The following is a 19,202-nucleotide window of genomic DNA, read 5'->3' as shown; positions in this document are numbered from 1 at the left end:
AGTCGCGACACCTCAAATGGCAGGACATGACATCCTCCTAGCAGCTTTCTAGCTAATGTTAGGCTCTGTGTTTTTAGCATGTTACATAAATAGATACGCTTCCCTATTAGCCACATTATGACTGACTTGTGATCATTGCCCTTGCTAGTTTGATTGTATTGACATTCCCAGGCTTAGTTACATTCGTCCATTTTTGCCCAAAATATTGAGTCATTGAAACTAAAACAGTGCATCCCGATTGGCAGCAAACAATGTACCAGGCCAGCTGTGATTTACAACCTGATAGCAATATCTACCAAGAAATGTATTGGTGAATTATAATTATCATGCATTGAACTTTATCCATCTATTCTGCCAACAATGATTAAGTGTACGTCATAGAACGTGGAGACATATAGAACCTATTTTTAAAACCTGTTATGAAGTTGGTTTTGTAGCATAAACTGGGAATTTGAATATTGATGATATTTATGATTGTCTGTTTGTTTGATATCTGCACCTACACTTTAGGTCACCGGTTACTTTGTGTTCTAAACGTGAAATGTTTTTGGCAATGGGAAGTAATATTTGTACATTTCAATTGGGAAATGCAGTTGTGTTTTTGTGTTCTTATGATTGGGACCTACTGGCTTATTATGTCAGAGTTTATGGACTGCTTCTCCTTTAACATCATGCTGTGTGTGACTGCTGTCTTGCCCGATGTAGTGGTGTAGTGGTGCCTGGAGAAGTGGGCATACTCTAATTTTGTCCAAAAGTTCCCAAACGGCCCGCCCAGCGACGGAAAGTCACACTGTGTTTTCCTGTTTTTTTATGAGTTCTCCTTATGATTTTTCACAAAAAAAATGTAATAGAAAAATACAACCATGTCTACTCCGCTGATGCAAACAGCACATGATGACAATTGCACATCACAAAAAAACCTACTAGCCAACACTTCTGACTAAACTCTGACTACCTGGTTTGCATACCCATTGTTGCCTTAGTTGGCATTTACTAGTAGATATCATAATTTGAAACCAATGTTTAAACTAATTGAGAGCTGCACACTCTTGCTGCTTGCAGACAATATTCCACTCAAACTTTGTGATTGTGATTTCTCTCTTGTACTACATAATTGAAAAATCGTATACCTCCACTACACTAGTTTGTAACGCTTCAGTAGGGATTAAGAAGTGAGTATAAGCAATTCCCACAGGAAAAAGGTGGGTATACAGCTTATAGTACATGCATATACCCTCTACACCACAGGCCCTTTGTGTTTTACAAAAAGTGCACTCTCCTACATGAGTGCGCTGGTATTTTGGTTGCTGTCCTTTCAGAATCACCAATCTGTCACACACTGAAGGCCTATAGGTTCGCCACTATGCAAACATGTCTATAATAGATATAAAGGCTGTTAAGATATTAATGTTTCAAGAAAGGAGTGAATATATTTGGCTTGGTGGAACGGTTTTATGAGCTGACTGAACGGAAGCTGATAATTAGTTTTTTAACTCCGCTGGTCTGGGCTAGTTTCGGGAAGACATGATGAGTCCTCACTGTCCGAGACCTAGTCAAGACCGAGTACAAATGTATCAGACACCAAGACAAGACCCAGACACTCAAAATGTGGTTTCGAGACCCAGACTAGAGGCCGAGACTTGTCTTGAGTAATACAACACTGCTCCCTCTATTTAGTATGATATGTTACATTTCATATTGTATGTATTCATTTGTGGATGTCCATCATCCATTTCATTTGATATGTTAGAAATTACAATTCGTATGATATACTACAAATGACAATTAGTACAAAATGTTACGAATTTTCAATACATATGATATGTTACGAATTCCAATTTGTTGTGGCTAAGTTTAGCTAGGTGGCTAATGCTAACGATAGGGTTAACCCTTGTGTAGTCTTAACATTCTGTATACTCCCCTTGTCCTAAGAGTAAAAAATGACCCGCTTTCACTAAACCCCTAAAATAAAGCAGCTTAATTGAATTTTAAACCCCAAATCTATTTTGCATGAAGAAACAACCTGTCATTCATCACAAACTTTGTGAATATCTTGGTTTTCCCTCTTCACAATGCAGAAAGACTGCATTTAATCAGTGGACATGACTCATTTTTATTACAACACACCTGTCATAATTGTTTTCTTTACTAAAGTAAAGGTTTCTTATTATTATTATTGCTAAAGGTGCTGCATAGGTGTAAAAATATTTTTTAGCACTTGTATAGCCTAAGAAAGTAGAAGAAATGTGCAGAAAGTAGTTTGGAATGCATTTAATTGAAGGGAAACAATAACAGTCTTGAACTTTATTGGCAACATAGTGATATTCTTATATACTGTACAATGAGGAATTCAACTACGAATACTAGTCTTCTCCCATTTTTTGAACCATTGCCCCCACCCACAAGGTGAATAAACAACAATAAATAAGAATAAAATAAGATCATAGAGACAAAACAAAAACGTGAAGAACATAAATCAATCAACTCTAATTAGCACATGCAGGACAGTATACAAGTGAGTGTGCATGGACTTTGCAGATGTATATCTCACATGTACAGCACATTGTATTTATTTTACAGTCCTTCTTTGGGAGGCAGAATTGGCATCTCCTCCTCTTGCCTGCCCCAGCTGCAGCCTCAGGTGGATCAGGACAAGATTCAGCCCCCTGAACAGCTTTCACAAGCGCTGCAGAGGCTGCTGTGTCGGGGAGGTGCTCCCTTCTTTGAATGTGTGGGGTTACAAGTGTCTTTCCCAGCTGCTCCAGGAACACCCTCCTCTTGTTCCGCTTATCAGGGATCCAGGTAGGGTTGATCTTGTTCCATATCATGAAGGCATCGTATGAGGACACATCAATGATGTTACGGAAGATGACCAGGGACCAGTCATCCTCCTGCAGCTGTAAGTTCCAATCACCTTGTCCAGGTTGTCCACGCCACCTTTGTTGTGGTTGTAGTCCAGGATGATGGCTGGCTTCCTGTCCTCACGATCACTGATGTCAGCTGTTTGTGCAGTGTGCTCAGGAGGACCACATTCATGTTCCTCTTTGGGAGGTAAGAAACTAGAGTGGTGGTGGGGGTGAAGGCAAACTTTGATGAGAAGGCCTCACTCCCCCTTGTTGCGAGGAGTGCAGAGGGCAGCTCAGGCTTGTTCTTTCTAATGTGTCAACCATGGTGTTCTTCCTCTTCAGGAGCTGCTGGCTGAGTTCAATCAGTAGCACATATAATCTCAATTTCTCATTGTGTGCGTGTCTGTGTTTTTTGTTGTGTGTAAATTATTTTCTAATTTCCGGGTCAATCTTTGTACCCTGGTGGTGTGCAGCTTTTTTTTACAGTGATGTTTCACTTTTTGTAATGTTGGAGTCACTCTAGGAAAAGTCATCAAATTTCAAGTTGAAAAAATATCATTTAGGGGGTTTTCTCTGCTGTTAAACATAAAGGGGCATTTTTTACCCTTAAGACAACCAAAGGGTTAAGGTTAGGGTTAAGAGTTAGGTTAGAGGGTTAGCTAACATGCTAAGTAGTTGCAAAGTAGATAAAAAATATGTAGTTTATGAAAGTTCAATCAGGAAGGCTGGTCTGAATGGCTCGTCACTTTTTTCATCATCTAGTAAACACAATTCACATCGCTTCCTATCTCACTCATCAGCATAGCAGGTATTTATAGGGTTAAGTTATGTAACCTCATAAGCATAGCAGGTATTTATAAGGTAGAGTTTGAAATGTTACCACATCAGCACAACAGGTATCTATGGTAGTGTCATAATCAGTGGTAGGAAAAGTACCCAATTGCTATACTTGAGTAAAAGTAAAGATACATTCATTGAAAATGACTCAAGTGCCCAGTTAAATACTACTTGAATTAAATTCTAAAAGTATTTGGTTTTAAATATACTTAAGTATCAAAAGTAAATGTAATTGCTAAAATGTACTTAAGTATCAAAAGTAAAATAGAAGTATAAATAATTTTGAATTCCTTATTTAAAGCATTTTCTAGTTTTTATTTATTTACCAATAGCCAGGGGCACGCCCCAACTCTCAGACATAATTTAAAATGAAGCATGTGCTTAGTGAGTTCGCCAGATCAGAGGCAGTAAGGATTAACCAGGGATGCTCTCTTGATAAGTGTGTGAATTAGACCATTTTCCTGTCGTGCTAAGCATTCAAAATATAACAAGTACTTTTGGGTGTCAGGGAAAATGTATGGAGTCAAAAGTACATCATTTTCTTTAGGAATGTAGTGAAGTAAAAGTAAAATTGGTCAAAAATATGAATAGTAAAAGATAAGTACAGATACCCCCAAATATTACTTAAGTAGTACTTTAAAGTATTTTTACCTAAGTACTTTACACCACTGGTCATAATGTTACTTCATCAGCAGAGCGTCACTATTAGCCTTTACTATTAGTTAGCGTGCAGAATGTTATTCACCTATTGACTTGAGCCTATGAGCATAGCACACTAAGGCAATTCCACGACGCTTGCTGATTAACCTATGGGCTCACTCGTGTAATAATCACTTTCCTTTCTTTCAACCAATGGGCATACATATAGGGGAGTATTTATATGTTAATTTAACACACACTCGCTTAACCCGGAAGCCAGCTGCACCAATGTGTTGGTGGATCCCAGGAAGAGTACATTCAGTCGACAACTGACGAAAGTCAGTCTGCAGGCGCCCTGCCCGCCACAAAGAGTCGCTAGAGTGCGATGAGAAAAGTAAAGCCCCCCCAGCCAAACCCTCCCCTAACCTGGACAACACTGGGCCAATTGAGCGCTGCCCTATGAGACTCCCGGTCACATCCGCTTGTGTCGAATCTCAGACTGTAGTGACACCGCAACACTGCGATAGAGTGCCTTAGACCGCTGCGCCACTCGGGAGTACGCAGCAAGTCTTTCAACAATGGTATGTTTCCGTGTTGTTTAAGTCATGTCAGATGGCGTGTCTCCCCTGAAGGAGAATCTACGTCCCTTGTTCCAACGATCGATCTACAAACACTCTCAGGTAATTCCTCCACGACTAGGTTCCCTGAGAAGATGTTAGAGAATCACCATTAAGTAAGTGGGGCATCCTGGCCGAGCTGTTCCAGGCATTTCCAGCCATGAGCTCTTCTCAACTGGCTATGAATGTACTCATCCTCGGGTCCAGCAAAATGAAGGCAGTTATATAACATTTTAAAAACATTACAATACATTTCACAATGGATTTCACAACACATTAAGTGTGTACCTTCAGGCCACTGCTCTACTACCACATATCTACAACACAAAACGGTTTGATGCCAGCTGCCCAGCATTCCTCGGAGACAAAGACAACCCCAAACTATTCAATAAAATTCCATATTGTATTCTGTCTCTGTTCAGTTAAGTTTGTACTCGATTGAAATTAAGTAGTTGCAAAGCTGGTAATTAGATAACGCTATATGTCCACCCACCCCAACCAACACCGATCCCCCCTTCCTTTAATTTTTGCCTTAAGTAACCTTCTGTCTTACAAAAGCATACCAAACATAACATACAGTGCCTTCAGAAAGTAATCACACGCCTTGACTTTTTCCACATTTTGTTGTGTTACAGCCTGTATTTAAAATGGATTAAATTGAGATTTTGTGTCGGTCACTGGGCTACACACAATACCTCATGACGTCAAAGTGGAATTATGTTTTTAGATTTTTTTTAAACAAATTAATAAAAATATAAAAAGCCGAAATGCCTTCAGTGAATAAGTATTGAACCCCTTTGTTATGGCAAGCCTAAATAATTCCGGAGTCACATAATAAGTTGCATTGATTCACTCTGTGTGCAATAATAGTGTTTAACATGATTTTTTTATGTCTACCTCATCTCTGTACCCCGCACAGACAATTATCTGTAAGGTCCCTCAGTTGAACAGTGAATTTCAAACACAGATTCAACCACAAAGACCAGGGCGGTTTCCAATGCCTCGCAAAGAAGGGCACTTATTGGTACATGGGTAAAAAACAAAGCATTATTTGAATATCCCTTTGAGCGTGGTGAAGTTATGAATTACTCTTTGGATGGTGTATCAATACATCCAGTCACTTCAAAAATACAGGCATCCTTCCTAATTCAGTTGCTGGAGAGAAAGGTAACCGCTCTGGGATTTCACAATGAAGCCATTGGTGACTTTAAAACAGTTTAATGGCTGTGATTGGAGAAAACTGAGGATGGATCAATAACCATAACACTCCACAATACTAGCCTAAATTCACAGGGTGAAAAGAAGGAAGCCTGTACAGAATACAAATATTCTAAAACATGCATCCTATTTGCAATTGAGTACCACAGTATGAGTCATACCCATAAAACCTAGCGGTAAAACCCGGAAATGGTACCAGTCGTTTTTCCACCATTCATTTTCCGTAGGGGATTTTAGAACTACTTCATATAATATAAGGTCTGTGTTCCGTGTAGGCTTACCCTAGCGTGACATTTTGATAACCGCAAAAATCTGTCTCGGACAAGATAACTTGTATCAATATATATGCCTGTAATTACCCCCCCCAAAATGATGGCTATCATACAGAACTACACATCCTGTCGCAAGCTTTGACGTCATCACTCAAGGCAGTGTTGGTAAAAACTCAATTTCTTGACGCAAAAGTAGATATTATAGCCTTTTTGTAGTTTCTCATTTAAATGATTGAAATTGTGTATTTCTCATGTGTATTGTTGTTTGGCATCTTTCCAATTAGCTACCTTAGCATTTTTTATTACTATAATTTTGGGAATTACACTGGCCTTTGTAGCTAACTAACTAACCAACCTTAGGTCAGTCCGTCGATCAGAAGCAAGGATGGTTCCGTACTATGTACTGGATTGTAACCACTACTCCGATAATATCGTTTTCTGACCTCTGTAATCGGGATGCATCATTGTAGCCATGTGTTAAGGTAAGCCCTGTTTTCTAGCTGCTAACAAGTTATTTTGGTTAGGTCAAATATCTGTGGTTTGCTAGGTACTTACGTGTACAATGCACGTTACCTTTATTACAAGTAGGAAAACTGTGTAGTTATAATTGTTCATGTGGTAACATGCTAGCTAGTATTAGCCCACCAGAGAAGGGATATTTAGCTACCTAGTTAACTTTAACTCACTGTTCGTGTAGTCAGACTTGCTAGCTAACGTTAGGCTGGCACCATGGCAAGGATAGTTGGTTAGCTAGCATGCCGCCACTTAGAAAAGTCTGACTACATGAACGGTGAGCTAATGTTATCTAGCTAGTTAGCCCACCAGGTGATATTTAGCTATCTAGTTAGGCACCTTGGTTAGCTAGTTGGCTACATTAGCTAACGTAAACTAGCTGACGTTGCAGTGCATCTCACTGTGGTGTAGTCAAACTTTCCCGACAGGCGATGACATGCTAGCGAATGTGCCTAACATTAGCAATTAGCGCTAACTAGCTAGCGTTAAATATCCCTGCTCTGGTGGACTAGCTAGCATGTCACCATGGGGAAAAGTCTGACTAAACGAACGATGAGCTAACCTAACTAGCTAGTAAACATTAGCTAAATATCCCTGCACTGGTGGGCTAACGTTAGCTGGCATGTCACCACATGGAAAAGTGTGACTAACGTTACACGAATGGGTGAGCTAAGATTAACTATCTGGCTAGCTAGCTCACAAAATACTTTTTGTTTTCCCCATACAAAACACAGAAAGGGTTTTGTTCCACAAGTGAATCTGTTGTACATGACTAATCAAATGACCTGTGAAGTCTGTTAGAAATGTCAACAGGGATGGAAATTAACCTAGCCCAAGGCTAGCCTGACACAGCTAGTAGAAAATGTGCCAACTAGCCTGACACAGCAATGAAATCTTGCCTTCATAAACATTGCATGCCACAGATTTAGGACCTGAATTTTTCCCGGGCTGGTAGAAATCATGGCCCAGTCTATTTTATAGTTAATATATTCAAGTCTATGTTACCTTTAGTAATCAACCTAGCTATCTAGTAAAATGTTCATTTTTTTTGGTCTTTCAGATGGGTGGACCGGAAGTCCAGTGACAACACTCGGATCTGCAGCTGCCATTTTCCGGCGGGGAAGAGAAATGGCCCTGTATTTACCAGAAAAGGTAGCTCATCCACCATGGCAGAAGAGGTAGATCCAGACACATCCACCATGACAGAAGAGGTAGATCCAGACACATCCACCATGACAGAAGAGGTAGATCCAGACACATCCACCATGACAGAAGAGGTAGATCCAGACACATTCACCATGGCAGAAGTGAGAGCTCCAAGCACATCCACCATGGCAGAATAAAAATACATTCAATTATTACAAATTTAACCTTTATTTAACTAGGCAAGACTGTTAAGACCAAATTCTTCTTTACAATGACGGACTACACCGGCCAAACTCGGACGATGCTGGGCCAATTGTGTGCCGCCGTATGGGACTCGGCCGGTTGTGCTACAGCCTGGAATCGAACCAGGGTGTCTGTAGTGACAGTTGAACTGTTAGCACAGTTGAAGGTTCTACAGGAGAATCAGCTGTATACCCACAAGAGGTGTTCAGCATCACAGCTAGTATTTAGGATGGAAACAGGATTTCTAGACAATAACTTGGAAGGACTGCGTTCCCTACTTTGCCAAGTGGAGGGTTGAGATGCTTGAGGATCAAGTGTTCATGGCACTTATGAAGTTGTGTCACAGCTACGCCAACTTGCACCTGGCTCAACTATTCCGTTGTAGTGCAAGCACGGTCAGCAATGTTACCATCACTTTGATTCACGTGATCCACAAGCTTAGTTTCATTACCATCATGAAGATTGTTCTAAGTCGGAAGAAGAACCAAACGTGCTTGCCTGCGTCTTTTCAGGGGTCCAGCAGAAACTGCATGATGATCATGGACTGTAATGACATAGAAGTTGCTACTCCAAGTCTGCAGAAGAAAACCTACTGTTCAATGCACTCCTTCAAGCTACTCCTGGGAGTTGCACCTAATGCGGTGATAACATACTGCAGTGATCTGTATCAAGGATCTCTGTCGTACAAAGCCATTGTCCAGAAGTTGGGGTTTGAGGTAATCTCCACGTCTGGAGACATGATGTTGGCATACAAAGGCTTGTTGTTCCAGAGCTTGATGCCTGCAGGAGTCACTGTGAATATTCTTCCATTCCTGAAACACAGAATGTTCACAGAGAGTGAGATACATCCCATGAAAGACATTGCGAGAAACAAGATCCATGTTGAGAGGGTAAATGCTCGACTAAAAGATGAAAAAAAAAACTGAGATTCATCCCACCTCATCTGTGTTATTATAGTAATGTGCTGGTTCAGACTTGCTGTGCACTTGTACATCTCCAAGAACCACTCATCAGAGAAGTAGCTGTTAATTGGGAAACAAGAACAAACAATGAGGATTGAGTGTTGAGGGACCACTTGTCACATTGTCCAAGGTGGGTTTGCGTTATAAACAATGCATTTTCTGTCCAGATAAAGATGTTGCTGCGGCATTGAAAAAGCCCCACCACTGATCAAAGGTCTTTGTTTTCCAGTCCAACAGGAGTGCATCCCTCAGGTCAATCCTGAATACAATAAATTAGCAAAAATGTCTAAAAACATGTTTTCACTTTGTCATTGTGGGGTATTGTGTGTGTGTGTGAAATGTTTTTATTTAATCAATTTTGAATTCTGGCTTGTAACACAACAAAATGTGAAATAGGTCAAGGGGTATGAATACTGAAGGCACTATATCATACTAATTTGAGTGTCCAAGATTAATGTTTACTATGTCTATGAGACCAGGCTATGTCACACATGGAATTGAGCAGCTCCCTGCAGCTACCTCCCTGGACCAGGAAGGAGAGGGAGAATAGGAGGAGGGGGCTACCGTGGAGAGAGCAGCTGTCAAAGGCAAATCAATGTCATACAGGTCCAGTTCTACTGAGGGGCAGGATGGCATTTATTGTAATGAATCTTACCCTGGAAGCAGCTCTGCAGAGTGGTCACCAGCTGGCACAGCCACAAATTCATAAAATCAGATTTTAACCCAAACCTTAACCACCCTGCTAACCTTAAATTAAGACCAAAAAGCTCATTTTTGTTTTCATAAATATTTACGATATAGCAAATTTTGATTTTGCAGCTGGTCCAGCAAGCGGAAATCGCTCAGTTCTGACTTCATGGCAAGATTCATGACAATAAACGTCAACCTGCTACAGAGGAGGGCTGCACAGAAGCTGCTCCAATCACGTGCATGCAAAAATACAAACCGTTCCCTTGCTCATAAGCTTCCAACAGTCCCCGAAACCGAACAATGCAGCTAACGACCTTTATTGCAGCTGGAACAAGTAAACACAAATGACTCAAATATGATTTATAGTACATTCTGACCGAATCTCAAAGCCTCAGCAGCTAACAAGCATTGAGAGAACACCTTAGAGACTATACAGTATGCTACACAGAAGACCTGGGTTCAAATACTATTTGAAATCTTACAAATCCTTTAGCATTTGCTTTAGCCTGCCTGTAGTGCCAGATGGGCGAAGTTTGCACTTGTGCCAATATTCTAATGGTTCCATTGAATCCAGGTCTACTACACAGTGGCAGTTCTGTAGCTGACAGTCACAACAAAGAACAATATGTTTTAACATAATGTAGGACCACTACTGCAAAGGGTCAGGTTTGAATGCGTGAATGTGTTTAATTACTTTGCGAAGACACCTCCCCCTATCCATGTCTCTCATTGTTGGTGTGAAGGAGCCCAGTGATGTTTGGATGGCCACGATGGAGAAAAAAAATCAATGGTGTCGTGTGCTCTCTCTATGCCAGGTCATGCTGTCAATATACAAGCTGCTTGAGTGATGCAACAAACGCGCAGAATTAATCATGGTGTATCCCCAAGGAGGAGGACACAGCATAAACGGGTTCAGAAATACTGTAAAGGCTCACCCTTCAGTTATAATACAATGGGATGTATGGTATTCTAAATTAGTGGGAAAAATAAGTGTTATGTTTTATTTTATTGTCCCATTTTACCTGGTGTTTATTAAGAGGTTGTAATATTAAAAAAACAATTGTGTTTCAGTTAATTTGGGATTCACTGTAACAAGCTGCACTACATAACATTTGGTATCAGTATGAGGTAAAAAATTTTTTTTTTATAATCCTAATTTAAATAACTAACTATGTACTGTAGTGATAGTTTCAATGAACAAACCAAATAAACCCAAACAGAAAAACCTTATTTACATAAGTATTCAGACCCTTTGCTATGAGACTCAAACTTGAGCTCAGGTGCATCCTGTTTCCATTGACAATCCTTGATGTTTCTACAACTTGACTAGAGTCCACCTGTGGTAAATACAATTGATTGGACATGATTTGGAAAGGCAGACACCTGTCAAAATAAGGTCCCACAGTTGACAAGCCAAGAGGTTGAAGGAATTGTCCATAGAACTCTGAGACAGGATTGTGTCGAGGCACAGATCTGGGGGAAGGGTAACAAAACATTTCTGCAGCATTGAAGGTCCCAAGAACACAGTGGCCTCCGTCATTCTTAAATGGAAGAAGTTTGGAACCACCAAGACTTTTCCTAGAGCCGGCCACCCAGCCAAACTGAGCAATCGGAGGAGAAGGGCCTTGGCCAGGGAGGTGACCAAGATCCTTTATGGTAGACAGAAGCCACTCCTCAGTAAAAGGAACCTGACAGCCCGCTTGGAGTTTGCCAAAAAGGCACCTAAAGGACTCAGACATGAAAAACAAGATTCTCTGGTCTGATGAAACCAGATTGAATGCCAAGCGCCACGTCTGGAGGAAACCTGGCACCATCCCTACGGTGAAGCATGTTGGTGGCAGCATCATGCTGTGGGGATGCTTTTTAGCAGCAGGAACTGGGAGACTAGTCAGGATCGAGAGAAAGTTGAACGGCTCAAAGTACAGAGAGATCCTTGATTAAAACCTGCTCCAGAGTGCTCAGGACCTCAGACTGGGGTGACGGTTCACCTCCCAACATGACAACGACTCTAAGCACACAGCCAAGACAACACAGGAGTGGCTTTGGGTAAAGTCTCAATGTCATTGAGTGGCCCAGCCGAAGCCCGGACTTGAACCCGATCGAACATCTCTGGAGAGACCTGAAAATAGCTGTGCAGTGATGGTCCCAATCCAACCTGACAGAGCTTGAGAGGATCTGCTGAGAAGAATTTGAAAAACTCTACAAATCCAGGTGTGCCAAGCTTGTAGCGTTATACTCAAGATGACTCAAGTCTGTAATCGCTGCCAGAAGTGCTTCAACAAAGTACTGAGTAAAGAGTCTGAATACTTATGTAAATGTGATATTTCAGTTTTATACACTACTCATTCATTTTTCTTTATTTTTGCTATTTTCTACATTGTGGAATAATAAAGTCATAAACTAGGAAATAACACATATGGAATCATGTAGTAACCAAAAATGGTTTAGATTTGAGATTCTTAAAAGTAGCCACAGTTTGCCTTGATGACAGCTTTGCACACTCTTGGCATTCTCTCAACCAGATTCACCTGGAATGCTTTTCCAACAGTCTTGAAGGAGTTCCCACATATGCTGAGCACTTGATGGCTGCTTTTCCTTCACTCTGCGGTCCAACTCATGCCAAGTCATCTGATGCAGCACTCCATCACTCTCCTTTGTCAAATAGCCCTTACACTTCCTGGAGGTGTGTTGGGTCATTGTCCTGTTGAAAAACAAATGATAGTCCCAGTAATGGAAAACCAGATGGGATGGCGTATCGCTGCAGAATGCTGTGGTAGCCATGCTGGTTGTGTTCCTTGAATTCAAAATAAATCACAGACAGTGTCACCAGCAAAGCACCCCCACACCATTCTGTACCTTGTCACACCACCCTGGATTACTGACCTCTGCCTGCCCTGAGCCTGCTTGCCGTTCTATACCTTTTGGACTCTGCTCTGGACTACTGACCTTTCCATGCCATCCTGCTGTGGGGGAACCAGTTGAAATCTCTTCGGGTACATATGAACTCTGGGGCCAATGAGTTTTATGGACTCTACCCTGGCGTCCGAGCTTGGCATCCCCACTCATCCCCTTTCCATTCCCATGGACATTAGAGCGCTAGATGGGCGATCTATAGGCCTGTTCAACCACAATACTACTCCCATCATCCTGCGAGTGTCAGGAAACTACATCGAGGCTATCCAATTCATGCTGATTAGGTCTGCTCAGGTTCCAGTGGTATTGGGATTCTCTTGGCTCCAGCAACAAATCCCCTTATTGACTGGACTACTGGTGCCATCATGGGCTGGAGTCCATTCTGCCACACCCATTCCGCAGCATGCCCCGGGACGTCTTCCGGTGGGCTAGGGAGTTGCCCCGGACCTCTCCACCATTCCTGCGGTGTCGGGGCCAGAAGGCAATGCTATGGAGACCTACAGTTGAAGTGGGAAGGTTACATAGACCTTAGCCAAATGCATTTAAACTCAGTTTTTCACAATTCCTGACATTTTAATGTACAAATTAATGTACAAGTACAAATTCCCTGTCTTAGGTCAGTTAGGATCACCACTTTATTTTAAGAATGTAAAATGTCAGAATAATAGTAGAGTGATTTATTTCTTTCATTACATTCCCAGTGGGTCACAAGTTTCCATACACTCAATTACTATTTGGTTGCATTGCCTTTAAATTGTTTTACTTGGGTCAAACGTTTCGGGTTGCCTTCCACAAGCTTGCCACAATAACTTGGGGGTGAATTTTGGCCCGTTCCTCCTGACAGAGCTGCTATAACTGAGTCAGCACTGTAGGCCTCCTTGCTCGGGAACACACTTTTTCAGTTCTGCCCACACATTTTCTATAGGATTGAGGTCAGGGCTTTGTGATGGCCACTCCAATACCGTGACTTTGACGTCCTTAAGCCATTTTGCCACAACTTTGGAAGTATGCTTGGGGTCATTGTCCATTTGCGACCAAGCTTTAACTTCCTGACTGATGTCTTGAGATGTTGCTTCAATATATACACATAATTTTCCTTCCTCATTATGCTATGAACTTTGTGAAGTGCACCAGTCCCTCCTGCAGCAAAGCACCCCCACAACATGATGCTGCCACTCCCGTGCTTCACGGTTGGGATGGTGTTCTTCGGCTTGCAAGCGTCCCCCTTTTTCTTCCAATATAAAGATGGTCATTATGGCCAAACAGTTCTATTTTTGTTTCATCAGACCAGAGGACATTTCTCCAAAAAGTACAATCTTTCTCCCCATGTGCAGTTGCAAACCGTAGTTTGGCTTTTTTTATGGCGGTTTTGGAGCAGTGGCTTCTTCCTTGCTGAGCGACCTTTCAGGTTATGTCGATTTTAACCAGACACTGGTTGGAGGGGGTGGAACATCCGTTCATTGTGTGGACGGATGACAAGAACCTGGAATAGCTCTGCACCGCCAAGCTTCTCAATCCCAGGCAAGCTAGGTGGACCCTACTTTTCACCCGGTTTAACTTCTCCCTCTCCTACCAACCGGGATCCAAGAATATCAAGCCAGATGCGCTATCACGCCGCTATAGCCCCACAGCTACACCCTTGGACTCTGAGACCATCCTTCCCACCTCGTGCCTGGCGACAGCACTCAGCTGGGGAATAGGGAAGCATGTCCGTGAGGCGCATCGTTCCCAGCCGAACCCCAATAACTGGATGTTTGTTGCTGATGCTGTCCACTCCTCGGTCCTGGAGTGGGCCTACTCCAGGCTTGCCTGCCACCCGGGCTTCCGTTGGACCCTGGCCTTTGTGCGGTAAAGCTTTTGGTGGACAACCATGGTCCCAGACATCTCCACTTTCATCACCGTCTGCACAGTCTGTGTGCAGAACAAGACTCCTCTGCAATCTCTGGCTTGTCTCCTACAACCACTGCCTGTCCCTCACCGTCCCTGGTCTCACATATCCCTGGACTTTGTCACGGGTCTTCCCGACAGTAGTGGACCGGTTTCCCTGCCATCCTGACAGTAGTGGACCGGTTTTCCAAAGTCGTCCACTTCATTCTCCTCCCCAAGCTACCCTCTGCCAAAGAGATGGCCCAGCTCATGGTGCAGCACGCCTTCCGGATCCATGGACTCCCGGTGGACATGGTCTCTGACCGGGGTCCTCAGTTCTCGTCCCGGTTCTGGAAGACGTTCTGCATGCTCATTGGGTTGTCGGCCAGCCTGTCCTACGGGTAACACCCTCAGTCCAATGGCCAGTCGAAGGGAGCCAATGAAGACCTGGAGAGGACTCTTTGCTGCCTTGTCTCTGCCAACTCACCACCTGGAGCCAGTAACTTGTGTGGGTTGAATACACTTGCAACTCACTCCCCTGCTCTGCCACTGGGATCTCGCCTTTCGAGTGTTCCCTGGGTTATCAGTCCCCTCTCTTCCTGGAGCAAGCAGAAAAGGTTGGCATACTCAGCTGGGGAATTGGCCCAGATGTTTGTCCGCCGCTGTTGCCGTAGCTGTAAGAGAGCCCGGACAGGCCCTTCTCAAGACCACATGCAGGTATCCATGGCAAGCCGACCGTCACCGGACCCCAGCTCCCTGGTATCGTCTTGGGCAGAGGGTATGGCTGTCCACTCGAGACCTGCCCCTCTGGGTGGAGTCCCGCAAACTTTCCCCTTGTTTTATCACCCCTTTCCCCATCTCCAAAGTTATTAGTCGCTCTGCTGTTCATCTTCTTTTGCCCCGTACCCTCCGTATACATCCCACTTTTCACGTGTCTAGGATTTAACCTATGTCTCACAGCCCTTTGTCTCCTGTTTCTAGGCCCCCCCGTCTTCCCCGTCTCATCGATGGCCAACCGGCGTTCACGGTGAGGCGCCTCCTGAAGGTTCAACCGTGGGCAGGGGATTCCAGAACCTCGTTGACTGGCAGGGTTATGGACATCCTGGACCCAGGCCTCATCGCTGAGTTCCAACGCTGGCACCCTGGTTAACCAGGTATGCGCCCAGGTAGGACGCCAGGTGGGGCCCCTGAGGGGGGAGTATTGTTACACCCTGATCGGTTTCACCTGTCTTTATGCTTGTCTCCACCCCCCTCCAGGTGTCACCCATCTTCCTCATTATCCCCAGTGTATTTATACCTGTGTTCTGTCTGTTGCCAGTTTTTTTTTTTTTTTTTCCATCAAGCCTACCAGCGTGCACCCTTCTGTCTCTAGGTCCTGTTTTCTAGCTTTCACGGTTTTTGACCATTCTGCCTACCCTGAGCCTGCCTGTCGTTCTGTACCTTGTAAAACCACCCTGGATTACTGACCTCTGCCTGTCTTGACCCTGAGCCTGCCTGCCATTCTGTACCTTTAGGACTCTGCTCTGAACTACTGACCTCTGCCTGCCCTTGACCTGTCGTTTGCTTGCCTCTGTTTTTGTAATAAACTTTTGATACCTCGAAACTGTGCATCTGGGTCTTCTCCCAAGCCTTGACACTGATTGGCTCAAACACATTAAGAAGGAAAGAAATTCCACAAATGTACTTTTAACAAGGCATACCTGTTAATTGAAATGCATTCCAGGTGACTACCTCATAAAGCTGATTGAGAGAATGCCAAGAGTGTTCAAAGCTGTCATCAAGGCAAAAATATATTTTTACTTGTTTAACACTTTGTTGGTTACTACATAATTCCATGTGTTATTTCATAGTTTTGATGTCTGCACTATTATTCTACAATGTAGAAAATAGTATAAATAAAGAAAAACCCTTGAATGAGTAGGTGTGTCCATCCTTATAACTGGTACTGTATATGAAGAGAGAAATCAGTCAAATAATGCAGTAATCAAAATATAATAATGCAAATTGCACATTATCATCCCAATTGAAACTAAATGCATATGGGCTGCTGTCATAAAATGCATTTTTGTTTTCAGTGCTGAGGTAGAGCCAGGTAAACTGAAGAGGAGTGCATACTGGAGCAGTGGGGTAAAGTACTTAAGTAGTACATTAAAGTATTTTCACTTAAGTCATTTTTTTGGGGTAGTTGTACTTTAGTTTGCTATTTATATTTTTGACAACTTTTACATTTATTTCACTACATTCCAAAAGAAAATAATGTACTTTTTGCTCCATACATTTTCCCTGACGCACAAAAGTATTTGTTACATTTTTGATGCTTAGCTGGACAGGAAAATCGTCCAATTCACGCACTTATCAGGAGAGCACGTGGTCATCCCTACTACCTCTGACTCACTAAACACAAATGCATCGTTTGTAAATTATGTCTGAGTGTTGGAGTGTGCTCCTGGATATACGTACATTTCCAAAACAAGAAATTGGTGCCATCTGGGTTGCATAATATAAGGAATTTGAAATGGTTTTTACTTTTGATACTTAAGAATATTTTAGCCATTACATTTACTTTTGATACTTAAGTATATTTAGAACCAAAAACTTTTAGACTTTTACTCAAGTAGTATTTTACTAGGTGATTTTCACTTTTACTTATTTCTATTAAGGTATCTATACTTTTACTCAAGTATGACACCTGGTTACTTTTCCCACCATTGCACTGGAGCCTATGCAGTCGAGTCACATACTCTCGAGCAGAGGCACTGCTGTGAAGCCATGCGTTTGAGGCAGATCGGCTGTGACCACTCTTGCAGGAAGGACCAGAGATGCTAGTTTTGTGCGACTGGTCCTTAAACCACTTACTGATCTATTGTGATTTGATTATGTACCACCCCATATCCCTCCTTCCACATTCATCCTTTTTTTCCTTCACCTGACCACCAGGAGATAGATACTGTGTCCCAAATAGCACCCTATTCTCTATTGCACTACTTTTAGTAGGCACCATAATCTCAATACCCTCAAGGGCTGCTCTGTTGATTGAGAGAGTGGGGCAGGAGTACACTGTACTTACTGTACTTTCTAATTATTGGTGCTGTTCACTCCTGGACAACTTCACAAATTATTCAATGGAGTTGCCAAAATTATGTCTCCGTTTGGCAAGAGGTGCAACACTGGCCACATGAAAGGACTGACTAGACTGAAACATGGTGGTTAGATTAAAGGACTCTGTGTATCTATGTTCTAATCTTGTCTATTGTGAGATTTGTGATGAGAACTGCGTCGGCAACTACGATTCTCCTGTGGCTTGGACATTAGCAGGGTTTTATTTAAGCTATTGTTGATGCAACAGAGACTATAAGTTCACTGGGGTCCAAAATGGTTTTCTACAGAGCTCTTTACAGTATGGGCAGACTTGAGTTTAAAACATTTAGCTTGGAAAATAGTGTCTGTGGCTGCTTGCTTTCTCTGGGTATTGTGAAGTGATCTACAACTGTCCTGTCAATGAATAATCTATGATTTTCACATTTCAAGGACATTGAAATGTGACTCGTCCCTGACAGTGTTAATTGCCATACTAAACGGGACAGGTAGAAAATCCCTGAGAAATGGCGCCACAGAAATATGATTACAACTTTGCCCCCCATAAAGCTCTGCATGTCACACCAACAGCAGATATTCTAAAACAACAAATTAGAATATTCAAAATCGGGGCAAACCTGTAGTTCCGGATTAAATACTCCTTGATTTAGTAATGGTTGTGAATGCCAGTAGCTGTTACATAAGTATTATTCACATAATATACCGAAAATAAATAGAAACCCTTCCGAGAATGAAAGGATGCTCAGAAATACAAACACGCACATGGACAGCATTTACTAATGAAAAAGTTATTAAAGAGTAATGGAATATTATATGATGCCATTCGTTTTTGTACACAGGTGACACCCAGCACAAGTCAGCTGGAGGATTTATGCAACAATGACAGGGTTGTTTTGCAGCCACTGTGACAGAGCGGAGAGTCATTTATGATTCCAGAATTAAAGCCTGTCTCGGATGTCAAACAGCATCAAGAGGAAGAATACTGGGTAGAAATGACCTGAGGCCTATAAGCATGGCTGAGTCACTGAGCACAGCGAGAACCAACATAAAAAAAAACGACGTAACTGCCTAGCCAAAATGTCAAACATGCCTGGCATTTGAACAATAAACCACTGAAGGCTCGTCCTTAAAGAAGGACAAACACTACTCTCTCAATGAATTCATTTCAGGACGTTGTTACCTGCAGGGGGCGAAGTATGGTGCATACCAGAGGAGGCTGGTGGGAGGAGCTATAGGAGGACTTGTGCATTGTAATGGCTGAAATTGAATTAAATGGAATGGTATCAAACACATCAAACATGGAAACCACAAGTTCTATTAATTCCATTCCAGCCATTACAATGA

At 42.5% G+C, this 19,202-nt stretch overlaps 1 protein-coding gene across 9 annotated transcripts; it reads left to right on the top strand.

Annotated features, from left to right (window-relative positions):
• Positions 1-6,373: 6,373 nt before the first annotated feature.
• LOC115151088 (uncharacterized) lies at positions 6,374-16,271 on the top strand. Of its 9 annotated transcripts, none has more exons than XM_029695065.1 (4): positions 6,374-6,911; positions 8,003-8,120; positions 8,154-8,249; positions 15,744-16,233. In XM_029695065.1, exons 1-4 carry the CDS (start codon positions 6,886-6,888, stop codon positions 15,885-15,887), a joined length of 384 nt encoding a protein of 127 aa, XP_029550925.1. In that variant the 5' UTR covers positions 6,374-6,885; the 3' UTR covers positions 15,888-16,233. The 9 variants fall into 9 exon arrangements, 7 of the variants coding, with proteins under 7 accessions (XP_029550925.1, XP_029550923.1, XP_029550928.1 ...); XM_029695063.1 differs by having other exon boundaries at positions 6,375-6,911; positions 8,003-8,249; positions 15,744-15,916; positions 16,135-16,271; XM_029695068.1 differs by having other exon boundaries at positions 6,375-6,911; positions 8,187-8,249.
• The last annotated feature ends 2,931 nt before the right edge of the window (positions 16,272-19,202 follow it).

Source organism: Salmo trutta, chromosome 16 (assembly GCF_901001165.1).
Source record: "Salmo trutta chromosome 16, fSalTru1.1, whole genome shotgun sequence".
Classification (NCBI taxonomy): domain Eukaryota; kingdom Metazoa; phylum Chordata; class Actinopteri; order Salmoniformes; family Salmonidae; genus Salmo; species Salmo trutta.
Note: the sequence above shows the minus strand (reverse complement) of the source record. Positions and strands in the feature narration are given on the sequence as shown.